At 36.6% G+C, this 12,936-nt stretch overlaps 1 protein-coding gene across 2 annotated transcripts in view; it reads left to right on the top strand.

The window, feature by feature from the left end:
- LOC117173488 (heparan-alpha-glucosaminide N-acetyltransferase) overlaps positions 1–11,386 on the top strand; it is a 41,718-nt gene extending 30,332 nt beyond the window's left edge. The window contains exons 7-12 of one of the 2 annotated variants that reach the window (XM_033362097.1): positions 226–393; positions 567–706; positions 782–951; positions 10,536–10,710; positions 10,973–11,085; positions 11,170–11,386. In XM_033362097.1, the coding sequence (XP_033217988.1) occupies positions 226–393; positions 567–706; positions 782–951; positions 10,536–10,710; positions 10,973–11,085; positions 11,170–11,351 (948 nt within the window). In that variant the 3' untranslated portion in view covers positions 11,352–11,386. The remainder of the gene's footprint in view (positions 1–225; positions 394–566; positions 707–781; positions 952–10,535; positions 10,711–10,972; positions 11,086–11,169) is intronic. The other variant, XM_033362098.1, reaches the window with a different exon arrangement.
- Positions 11,387–12,936: the final 1,550 nt, after the last annotated feature.

Genomic DNA, 12,936 nt, shown 5'->3' with positions numbered 1-12,936 from the left:
GAAAGAGGGAGCTCTTCTTAATATTTTGATACCAAAATCATGTCGATACACCTTACCGACTGCGAGTAAAGCCACCCACGCTTTAACTTGACAGACTGTACAGTCCTAAAAAGATCCATGTTAAAAACGAAAACTGAATCGATTTCTTCAGTTTTAGTTTATTGATTCTTTCAATAATTATTATCACTATTAGTTGATAATATTCGTATATGTGAATACTTTTAGCGCAGCCTGATGCTTTTCTTCATTGGCTTATGCCTGAATACAATTGGCACGGAGGCTCGACTTGAAGAAATTCGAATTTTTGGAGTCCTGCAGAGATTTGGTGTAGCGTATCTAGTAACTGGTATCATTTATACTTCCCAATGTCCCCGGAAAAAGAAAGAAGCCCAGGTTAGACATTTTTTTCTAAATTTCAAAATCTCTCCTAAATTGATAACAGAATGCTTAAAAAAGTTCAAAAAGTTTAATATTTAGATAATTTGATTTCTTTCATTCATTTTTATAATAAATATTCTCCTTCAGAAGATGACTTTATCGTTAATAAATTCTAGAACGTTTCATAGATGCTTCTTATAATTCAGAGAACAATAACTAGAAGTTTTATGGACGTCATAACTTTATGGTCCCAGTGGCTCATGATCTTGTGTATTGTCTTGATTCACTGCCTAGTAACTTTACAATTTTGGATCCCAGGATGTCCCAAGTGAGTACAAATAAGCATGTCCTTGAATTTTCTTTGCATTTTTATTAGCCTTATTTTTATGAAATAATGTTTTAGAGGCTATTTGGGCCCGGGTGGTCGTCATGCAGATGGTAAATATACAAACTGTACCGGCGGTGCAGCCGGATTTATTGACAGGAATTTATTGGGTGTAAGGCATATTTACAAACAGCTTGCCATCCGGTCAGTGTACGGATCCGGTCCATTCGATCCTGAAGGAATTTTAGGTAAATGAAATAATTAAGACATACATTTCGTTTGATAGTTGCGTATAAAGCGGTGCTCTTGGGATATTATCGTGTTTGATCACGTAATTCTGAATAGTTTCTGAAAGCATTTCAATTTCATTTTCCTTTTTATACAGGGTGTCTAAAAAGTCCCGGGACGGTTGGATATTTCCTCAGAGAAAATATTTTTCAAAAAAGTGAAGGTCATTCTTGAAGTAAATTTCAACGAGGAATTCTGCGTGATCTTCATTTTGACCTTGAAGTTAACCTTCATGGCTTTTTGAAGTTCAACTTTGTTTTTTAAAATGGAAACCCCCTTTTTTACATCTGCAATCGATGGAGCGGAAAATTCTACGTTAAGGTACGTATGCAAGTCATAGGTCAATTTTAATGTTTAAGGTCAGTTAGAGTTTATTTGAAATTAACAAAGTTTTCCGAAAGGTCAGTGTAATTCCCAAAGTTAATTTCCACTAGAAATTCATTGGTGAGTTCTGTATTGATTTTGATTATAGCGTTTTGAATATTGTAAAATAATAAGGAAATTTTTTATTAAAAGGTGCAGGTGTTCTGGTGAGAGTTCTGTTCCTCCCCGAAGAGTTATATAGTCCTATACCGTTTTTAGATACATAAGTCAATACCTAAGGCTATACCATAAGTCCTATTTCGTTTTTCCATACGAACATTTCGAATCGAAACTAAATTTACGTATTACGAGTACATACTCACTATATTTCGCTAAAAGATTATTATGGCGCAAGCTAAACTTGCGAAATGAGAGAGGGTATCTGTATTAATGATGCGTGGTTGGAGAGCCGAGGTCGATCTTATGATCAAGTTCGTTTGCTTTTCAATCGCACTTTTCGTAATGGAGAAGGGTTAAATCCTGTCTCAAAATCAATGATTGAAAGAACTGTAAGGTGCCTTATGAATCATGGATCTATCAAGGACCTTCAGAGAACTGGTCGGCCAAAATCTGCAGGATCTGGGGAGATGCAGATGGACATAGTCCAAGCATTTGTTGCAAACCTACACTTTAGTTTACGTCGAGCTAGTAATGAGCGTGACGTTGCTCCTGAGAAAATATGAAACATTATAAAAGGCATTCATTTACATCCTGGCAAAGTTCATCTGGTACAAGAGCTCAATGAAGACGATCCTGCTCGTCGGGTTAAATTTTGTGAAATTATGATGGACAAAATTGATAGAGATCCTCTTCTCTTGTACAACACAGTATTTTCAGATGAACCTACATTCACTTTAAAAGGTAAAGTTAACAGGCAAAATTGTAGATATTGGTCCGACACAAATCATGATTGGATGTTGGGGAGTCACACACAATATCCACAAAAGATTAATGTTTGGGCCGGTATCTTGAATGATACATTGATAGGCCTTTTCTCCATCGATGGTAATCTCAATACCCGTGCATATAAAGAGCTTCAAGAAAAAAAATTGTACCTATAATAAGGGAGATTAGAGTCGATAATTTTCAAAATATTTTGTTCCAGCAGAACGGAGCAGCGGCTTATTATGGTAGGGTGGTTCGAGCATATTTGGATACTCAGTTCACTCAAAGTTGGTTTGGAAGAAGAGGTAAAATCGAGTGGCCTGCCAGATCTTGTGATCTGACACCTCTCGAATATTTTCTTTGTGGTTATTTGAAGAGCAAAGTGTACTCAACGAAACCGCAAAGTTTAGACGAATTGCAGAATCGGATTCTGCAACAGGCTACTTTGATTGAAAGGGAAATGATTCGTAATGCTTGAACTCGCTCAAGGTTTTCAGTTCGACCATCTTCACTGAAGCGTGAGAGGCAAGGGGACTCACGCAAATCAAGCACCCCGACACGTGAGAGGCAAGGGGACTTACGCTAATCAAGTACCCCAAAGGGGACAGAATTTACTACGTCCACGTCGTTGTTCCTGGGTAATGCTACACATAACGTAAACTGCATGGACAAAACCTTGAGAAAACCTTGAAGATCATCACCAAGATCAATACAGAACTCACCAATGAATTTCCCGTTGAAATTTACTTCAGAAATTGCACCGATCTCTTGGAAAACCATGTCAATGTCATATAACCTCTAACTGACCTTGAACGTTACAATTGACCTATGACTTGGGTAGGTACCTGAACGTAGAATTTTTCACTCTAACGATTGCAGATGTAAAAAAGTTGGCTCCATTTAAAAAAAGCAAAGTTGACCTTCAAAAAGCAATGAAGGCCAAATTTAAGGTCAGAATGAAGGTCACTATTGAATTCCTCGTTGAAATTGACTTCAGGAATTGCACTGACCTCTTGGAAAACTTTGTTAATTTCAAATAGCCTCTTACTGACCTTGAACATTAGAACTGACCTATGACTTGGGTACATACTTGAACGTAGAATTTTTCGCTCTATCGATTGCAGATTTAAAAAAGGGGATTTTCATGATAAACAACAAAGTTGACCTTCAAAAGCCCATGAAGGTCAACTTCAAGGCCAAAATGAAGGTCATCATTGAATTACTCGTTAAAATGTAATACAGGAATTACACTGACCCTTTGGAAAACTTCGTTAGTTTCAAATAACCTCTAACTGACCTTGAACGTTACAATTGAACTATGACTCGGGTACGTACCTGAATGTAGAATTTTCCACTCTATCGATAACAGATTTAAAAAAGGGGTTTCTATTTGAAAAAAAGTTGACCTTAAAAAAGCCATGAAGGTCAACTTCAAGGTCAAAATTAAGGTCACCATTCAATTCCTCGTTGAAATTTACTTCAGGAATGACCTTCACTTTTTTAAAAATATTTTACCTGAGGAAATATCCAACCGTCCCGGGACTTTATAGACACCCTGTATATAATAACACAGGCCGACAAAATTTGACAAAAGTCAAAAGCCAGAAAGCAGACGAAACATTTCCGATGGATTTTGATGCGCAAAATCCGAATCCAAACTCCAAATTGCTCCTGTCCGTCAGGCTTTCAAGATATCCTAACCTTAATTTGTAAAAAACGCGTTTTTAGCTGTTTTTCAGGATATGTAACTGTAAAAGAAAAGCGTCTACTACAAAGCTGATAACGAATTTAAAAGTACTAATCTTCCCCTTTCAAATCTACTTGGATTTATTAGGATATCTTTATTTTTCACCAAAATATTTTAATGTGAAATTTTTCATTTTAGCGTTTTAATCCATTAACGCTGAGGTGTTCAGATTTATACAACGCATCCTCTGTTCCGTACGGTACGATATTTTTTCTTCAAAATATTATTTTAGGGGTTTCTAGGGTGCCCTTTCAATTGCCGGTGTCAGTTTTTTGTTATAACCCCTAAAAGATCCAATATGGCGACCATAATTTAGGGCTTTAAAAAAGAACAAAGGATCTCGCAAAAATACCAACAAAAAAGCGTAAGTCGTTTGGAATCAAACTTTGCACATTGATAAAACAATACCAAATATGCAACCCGTATCTTTTCATTTCTACTGAAGCCGTTTCCTAGGGGTAGAAACTACCCCTAACAAGCCACAAGCATGCTAACCCACTTGACTATGGATACGATAAGTTTAGTCGCATATTTTTCTTGGAATAATGAAGTTCCATGCCACAAGTGGGTTAGCCCACCTACCTGCTAATCCACATAAACCCAGAAATCACCCCTACCGAATCTTAAGCAGGCTAACCCACCTAACCCTGGGAGAAGCAAATTTAGTGGTTTGCATTTCGTGAAATAATTGAATTCTACAATACAAGGGGGTTTGGCCTTTAAAAAGATTTGGCCTTTAAAAAAAAAACAAATTTTACTATTATGATTAATTAAACATTGTAAATTTACTTAAGATTTTCCAGCCTACGCAGGCAAGAATTAATATTTTCCAGCCTCTTAAGGCTGGACTTGGGATTGTGCAGCAAAGCAAGAAAGTACTTAATATTTTCCAGCCAATTAAGGCAAGACTTTAGATTGCCCAGCCAATCAAGGAAAGACTTTGAATTGCTTAGCTAATAAAGGCAAGACTTTGTATCGCCCAGCCAGTCAATGCGATCATGTCAGACGATCGTTAAAGAGACTTTCGTTTATGACTAGTAGGGTCATTATCATTTCTTTGCAAAGACAAGTAATAGTCGGCCATCATTCTTACATTGCATCGACCTTGATAATGTTGCTCTTTTTGGTGAAAGCCTGGATGAAAGCCTTCGCCCATTTCTTCACTGAATGCTCCAATATTTTCTGGGAAATAATCCAAATGAGATTTGACAAAATGTAATTTCATACTCATCAAACAACCTAATATTTTTAAATTCTTTAACATACTAGATACAATAGCTCTAAACTCTGGATCTCAAATGTTCCCTAAAAGTTTCTGTACAACATCTTTGAAACTAAACCATGCATCCTTTTCAATAGATATCACGGTTTTGATAAAGGCATCATCTTTGGTAAGTTATCTTATACCAGGCCCAACAAAAATACATTCCTTAACTTTGGAATCACTTAAATGCGGAAATGTAGATCTGATATAATTGAAACATTCTCCTTCGGTGTTTAGGGCTTTCACAAATTGCTTTATTAACCATAATTTTATATGGAGTGATGGCAATAATACTTTCTTTCTGTCAACAAGACTTTCACAAACAACATTATACTAACCAACTGTCCACTCTAATCTGTCTGGCCATTTCTCCGTTATCCAATTTTCATCCCTTGCACGACTGTCCCGAAAGGCAAAGAAAACAAGGGTATTTAATGTTTCATGGTTGTAAGCCTATTTAAAGATTTATCATTTCCAAGTCACCACAAATAAGCCAATTATGGACATTGCATTTTATTTTTATCAGGAACAATTGGAAAGTATCATAAGATTCTTTTAGTGTAGTTGAGTGACCTTCTGGAATTGCAGCGTACTTATTTCGATTATGTAATAGTACTGCTTTCAGACTTTCTGTAGACGAATCTATGAAAAGACGTCAATCCTCTAGTGTATATAAGTTTATTTTATATAAATTAATGAGTCCTTCGATATAATTACAATACACAATCCCACTGTCCATTGAAAAGTACTTGATAAACTTTTCTTCTCTATTTCTGTAAACAGTTACTCTAGTGCCAGGTAACAATTGTTTCCTCCCTTTGAGTCTTGAAGCGCAAAGCTCAGCTTTATCGTTTGGAAGATGAAGGTCACGTATTAAATCGTCTAATCTGTCTTGGTAAAAAAATTTAGGACTTTCATCATCTGATTCATCCCAAGAAGAATCTTCAGTTGCATTAGGATCGTCAGTATCCATTGATTCGTGAGTTGATCGGTCACTTTTGTTTTCAGAGTGATTTATAATACCAATCGTGGCTGCTGTAAGACTTTTTACATCAGGGTAAACGATCTTTTCCAGATACTTTTTAGAGAAACCTCCTGTTTTGCATAAGCAAAAGTAACAATCAGTATCATGACCGTTGGGCTCACGCCAAACAGGTGGTTGAATAGCAGTCTGCATTTTGGTACTTTCATCTTCCCAATTTGACAAATTTAATCTACAAGCATGATAAATTGAGGTTGGTAGCCACGGTTTATCCAAATTTTTCATTGAAGTCCCATAACGGTTGAAGTATGACGTTTTTATCGAATCACTAATTAATCGACGGTATTTCTCTGTTTCATACTTTCCACAAACGTGACGAAACGTATTAAGTTTCTTAGCGCAAGAAGTTCTTGAACTCATTTTTTTTCTTATAATGAACAGTAACGAGGAGATTCTAAAACTCACTATATAAAAAAATCACGATCGGCACGAAATGTAACCGCTAGACGGATTTCAAATACAAAAAGAATTTTATTACCAACGCATCTAACCGTTAGCCCGCCACTCAAACGTGATCACTAACACAGAAATATTTGTAGCAAAACACGAATTTCATCATCTACGCATAACACGTCATAAAATCGTCGCCAGCTCAGTGAGCCAGCTAGAGTTCGAAGACTGTCTGCGCCGTAGAACGGCGGGCACTTACAGCGAATGTGAACATTAGAATGCAAACAGAGTGCGCAGTAGCATTCCGCGCAATCCGTCTTCCTTTGTTTTATAAATGTGCGAAGTTTGGTTCCAAACGAACGCACGCTTTTTTGTTGGTATTTTGTGTGGGGTCCTTTGTTCATTTTTAAAGCCCTAAGTTGTGGCCTCTATATTGGATCTTCTAGGGGTTATAACCAAAAACTGACACTGCCAATAGAAAGGGCACCCTCGGAAACCCCTAAGATAATATTTTAAAGAAAAAAAAATTGTACCGCCAGCAATAGAGATTGCGTTGTATAAATCTGAACACCTCAGCGTTAATGGGTTAAAACGCTAAAATAAAAAATTTCAAATTACAATATTATGGTGAAAATAAAGATATTCTAATAAATCTAAGTAGGTTTGAAAGGGGAAGATTACTTTGAAATTACATATTAGCTTTTGTGGTATACATTTTTCTTGTACAGTGACGTAACCTCAAAAACAGCTAAAAACCGCGTTTTTTGCACTTTTAGGTTAGGATAGCTTGAAAACCTGACGTACAGGAGCAATTTTGAGCTCGGATTCGGATTCAGCGCATCAAAATTCTTCGGAAATATTAGGTCTGGTCTCTGGCTCTAAAATTTGTCAGCCTGTTTAATTCGAGTGCTCGGAAAATGACCCTTAAGAAGTAAATTGTCGTACTTACCATTGTAGCGAAAAAAATATTTGTAAATCATAAGTGTTCGCCTGGCATAAAAGGAATTCAAAGCCAATTCATTTGAATTAAAGTAAGGAAAATGAACCCTGACACTTAAAGCAGTTACATCTAGGTTCATTCGTTTTTTACAACATTCTAAAAATGTAAATAACTACATTTATAATATGAAAAAGGGTTGAACAACCACTGTAGGGTCCTACTGGAAGCAACTGCCATCTCAAGATGACGCTCGCTCCACGATAAATCACACATATAGCCACGTTTGACAAACGGGAGATGAGTAGGGTCATACGGCACGATAAAATGACGGCGACAGGCCTGCGAAATTCTTGTGCGTCGGGACGGCACGAAGCGAACCAACGATAGCAGGACATAAGGACAATTAAATTAACCGAATATTTTGGGTACAGTCCTTGCAGCAGCTTTTTAAGTTCTCGATTTCAGTCCTTGTGTGTGCAACGTAGACTGCTGTTCGAAAATCAGAGTTTCAGAAAATGTAGCACGTCTCGTTTTGAAAAATTAACTCTACCTTTCTCGAAGTGTGCCGCAGGGTAGGCTAGCGACCACCACCGTGAGAGTGAGAAAGACGTTAATTAAAAACTATAAGGGTCGCAATATGTCTGCAAAGGTACGTCGTTTGCGACTCAGTGGAACACCTATCGCTGGAAATCTCCTAATATAAAATGCGGTCACACTATACTAAAGTGGAAATGACAATGTCCTGACATGCGAAAATGAAATTTTCTGTACGTGAATTGAGCCCTAATCATTTAAGAAAATCGAAGGTTTGCTCCTTTAAAAAGGACTTTCTTCCTACATAAAGATACTTTCTACATAAAAAAGAAAGAATCGAAATGGAGTGATGTACTTTCCGCACTTGTGATGTTAAAATTCAGGCAAAGGGAAAAATTCGGTTAAGAAGTCCGCGCCCTCTTTGACGGCTTGAGATGTATACTTACGGAACAGCCAAATGGATCTGCAAGATCATGTCTACTGTCCAACAGAAAAACCTAGTAAGTGACATTTATCATAGAGACTATTTTCCGATAAATGCCCATAAGACTTACTATGTTTTTCCGTTGGACAGAAAATGTGCATATGGATGATCTTAGGTGTTTTAATATCAAGAACTATAATCTTGTTCTTCGTCCATTGGACTAAAATAAACGAGTAGAGTATAACCGCGACGACAAGCATGTTAGTCGCCGATACCTTGTTCAACGCCGACATATTTAAAGTATGAGTCTATCAAAGGAGATGCTTGTATCTGTATCAGAGAGACTTCTTCACTCATGTTACGTCCTGAATGTGGCATTGAGGCAGGCCAAGGTATATATAGGTCTCTCCAGTGTCAAGATGTGTAATAACACTCATGTCTACAAGCTTAGGGTAATTAGGAAGGCGCAAAATTTTTCCTTTTTTCAAATTAATTTCGGCATACTTTTCCAATCTCAAGTCCACACCGGTCTTTCCAGCGTACTTTTTGATAATATTTAAAGCACTCTGGGGACTAATTTTACCACAAGTATAGATCTTTAGGTCAACCATCTCTGGAATATTACGTTGTTCGTTGTCAGGCGATAATTTACAGATGAGATAGTAAACCTTATTTTATAAAGTGGCCTCATCTCTCTACGCATCTCACAATGTGAGAATGAACCGTCAAGCTTTCCTACAAACAGAGGATAAGTCTATCTCAGGTTAGAATGATAGCTATTATATAGTCAATCCAGGCCATTGACAAAGAGACGCTAATGGGCTGTTGCGTCTTTGCAGATGAATCTGTCAATTAAGCGATTTTTCCCGGCGGCCTGCTACACATTTTATACGAAACAAGTTTTACGTACATCTCTCTCCACACAGACTCAATTCTTTAAAAAATACTGTTGTTTAGAACAGCTGGAAAGATTTTATACAGTGTTTTAAAACAATTGATGTTTTTCTGGGTTAGATTTTGCTATGAAGAAGGAAATTTCTTTCATCAGAGGTTCTTGATACAGTCTGGTCCTGCATCGGAAAAGTTCTTCCTACCCCCAAATGTTTTTTCACCTCTTCGATAGTGATTGTTGGGCTTTCCTCCGCAGATGTTATGAGGTTTTTACAAAGTCATTGAAGCAAACTATATTATAAGTATCTTCTTTTATCTCTAGTATTTTCGAGGTCGTTGGCCTTAGGTAGAGTTTCGACAGAATTAGGGTGATTTCTGATGAGGCACGCTCGTTCAGCGTGACTGTTGATTATTCTCCTTGATACATGTCTCCCGGGACACATTCTGTATTACCCACCCAATCTTCTTGTTCAGTTTATGGATGCGTTTTTCATGTTTTGATCCTTCGTAGTTTTCAGCCTTCGATTTGAATCAGTGAAAGATCAAGCAGCACCATAATCTGAACAGTTGATGGTCCAGAGGTCAATTACATTTCGACCTTCGACGCGTATTGCTCGTATAGATACCTTCTCATACTCAAATTAAGTTTTCTCGAGTTCAATAGAAGTTTCACTATTTCGGGCTTATATATTTATACGATTCATTTAAATATATGTGATTGATGTGAGTTATTGTGTTATCAATTATTTGTAGACTAGAAGTGTTTTATCCCAATCCTATGTCCCGATGTGAAGCTGACATGAAGTTACATCTTCCTATAATATTGACCACCCTATGTAGCAAGTATAACGTAAGTTCACATGACTGTTTGAAATACTGCCTAAATAAATAAGCCCATCTATCTTGATTGCTCTTCACTCAAAAAACAATTCTTTTTGTTGAAAAATACATAAATAAAAAATACTTTCGATTGTGACACGAATTCCATAATATTGGTCACTGAACCCGCCGTGCCGGATTAATGTGATTACAGAATGATGAATTGCAAAGTGGTTTTTTTAAAGGTTGTCTCACATCCATTTTTCAAGTCTTTTTGGGTGTTCAATGCGGACAAACGTTGATTTACCACATGAATTGGAAAGGAAGAATAATTAGGTGGATTTCTTGGGCTTTAGTCCTAGGGTCATTGGGATCTATCCTCCATTTCAAACATTATATACCGGTCAACAAAAACTTGTGGTGAGATAAAAATACGGACGTCTTCAAGTCGCCAAAGAAGAAAAAGATAAAAAGCGTTGCAATTAAAAATGCTAGGTGTTAATTTCACCACATAAGAAAATGAAGATCTGTACATGTAACATGTAAAATTAGTGATCTTTTATTTTATCCTTGTCGATCAGCAGTTTTTTTTATGCCGGGATCACCTCAGTATTTTTAACCGCAACGCTTTTTACTTTTTGTTTATTGTGCGGTAGAATAAAAAAAAACTAAATTTTTGCAGGTCTCTTTCATTTGTGCTTGTCACATCTTGTTTTTCATTGTGCTTGCTTACGGCGTGTTATCTTTTCATAGACGTTGCCAAGATATGGCGTGGTGGACCGTTTCGTATTCCTGGTAATTGTAGAAATTTATAACAATTATAATATAATATGTCACAATAAATATCTTATTTTATTCCATAAAACTTTAAATTTTTAGGAATGAATGCACTGGCAATGTACATTGGGCATCAGATTTGCTATCAAATACTTCCGTTTAATTGGAAAATCGGTGAAATGAAAACTCATGGTTGGTTATTAGCGGAATCATTGTGGGGCGTCGCTCTGTGGATTGTGGTTTCTTACATTCTGCATAGAAAAAAAATTTATATTACTTTGTAAATTTGTAGTCATGAAATAAATTTCTAATTTTATAGTTTTTATTGTCTCCTTCTTTTCCACGTCTGCTTTTAATATTCTTTTATGCTGATTAATTTTAAATTTTATGAATAAGTTGCACTAGGTAAAACGTAGTTCGGGCGATATTTTAGTGGTCGGTGATGGGTAAGGCGGGATGGATAGCAGATCACAACCCTTAAGAACCGAACGTAAGATATTTTTGTAATATAGAGACATTTTTGGAGCAAAAAAGAATGAGAGCGGATGATTAAAATGTGTGCGGAAGGGGTGGAGAGTTTGGAAGAGAAAAATGGTGTTAGTAGACAGAGATGGGAGGAGGGATATCTATCGCGTTTGGTATTTTGCATAAAAGATTGCGATATCAAGTGGGGGCAGGAGTACACTAATTTGGGAGGAGTAGGCAAGAAAGGGTAAGGGGTCTTATTTTATAATTTAAAAATATCAGGTAGTCGGCAGATTTCGGCTTGTTCGGGGGTAGGTGGAAGTGGGAGAGGCTGGCTGAAGGGAATACTCACAACTGTAATAAATATGATGGGCCGAAAATCGAGTGAATCTAAGTCGGAATTGGACCAAGTATGAGCAAGGACAAATGATTTAGTGTAGTTGATATGTTATACAAGGTATTGCAATGTCGAGAGAATTTTATGAATATTTAAAGAACGGGAAGGAGTAAAGTCGACAGAATGAAGTAAGAAGAGATTAGAGGATTGAAGGTGAATGGGATAGGATGATGTGGGAGGGATTATTTATATAAGGAGGTGGAAGAAAGCAGAAGAGGTAGGTTGATATCATTTCCTAAAATGGCGATACTATTGTAACTAGTATTTTTATAACATAAAAATATATATGGAAGGGCCAAGGCTTGATCAAGAATCTGCAAAGAAGCTGTTGCGTGGAGACCTTTCTATGGATTGATGCAGAGGGGGACTGAGTTGAAATTGCAAAGTAAAACACAGTTTTCGATTAACGAAAAAAAACGAATATAATATAAATGTATCTCATTATGAACTTGAAGGCATCATAATGAAAATTACTGAGGACCGAATAATGTTGGCACTTTGTTACATTGAAACGAAGGAATTTGAGTTACCAACTTCAAATGTTCCTTACCCAGTTTTTACACTGATCTCTTAACTTTGACACCTTTTTTTTATAGTGAACATTTGACTTGGCATTCATGCTTTAAATAAAAATTATTCGATTTCCATATTCGTCTCTGTTTATAATTTATTTTACTTTATGAAACCTTTTTGTGTTCAGAGTTATATGCTGAACAATAATAATAAAAAAATAGCGTCAAGATCAACGCGAGGAGAAAAACGAAGAAGGTAAATCAAAAGGCTTAACTTTTGATTTAAGAATAACTCTGGTTAACACGGTGAGCTGAAAGACACTTTTAGCTGGTCGGCCGTGCCGAAAAAAACGGACTAGGTAGATTTGTTTGGAAGGCTTTCAAGAATTGAATAAACCTGGAATCAAAATCCTAGCTGATCGTTTTTTACAAATTTTAAGGGAAAACTATAATTTTTTTATTAATAACCACTCTTAGCTTTTAACCCAGGATCAA

This window comes from Belonocnema kinseyi, chromosome 5 (assembly GCF_010883055.1).
Source record: "Belonocnema kinseyi isolate 2016_QV_RU_SX_M_011 chromosome 5, B_treatae_v1, whole genome shotgun sequence".
NCBI classification, from domain to species: Eukaryota; Metazoa; Arthropoda; class Insecta; order Hymenoptera; family Cynipidae; genus Belonocnema; species Belonocnema kinseyi.
This window is presented reverse-complemented; position numbering and strand designations above follow the sequence as displayed.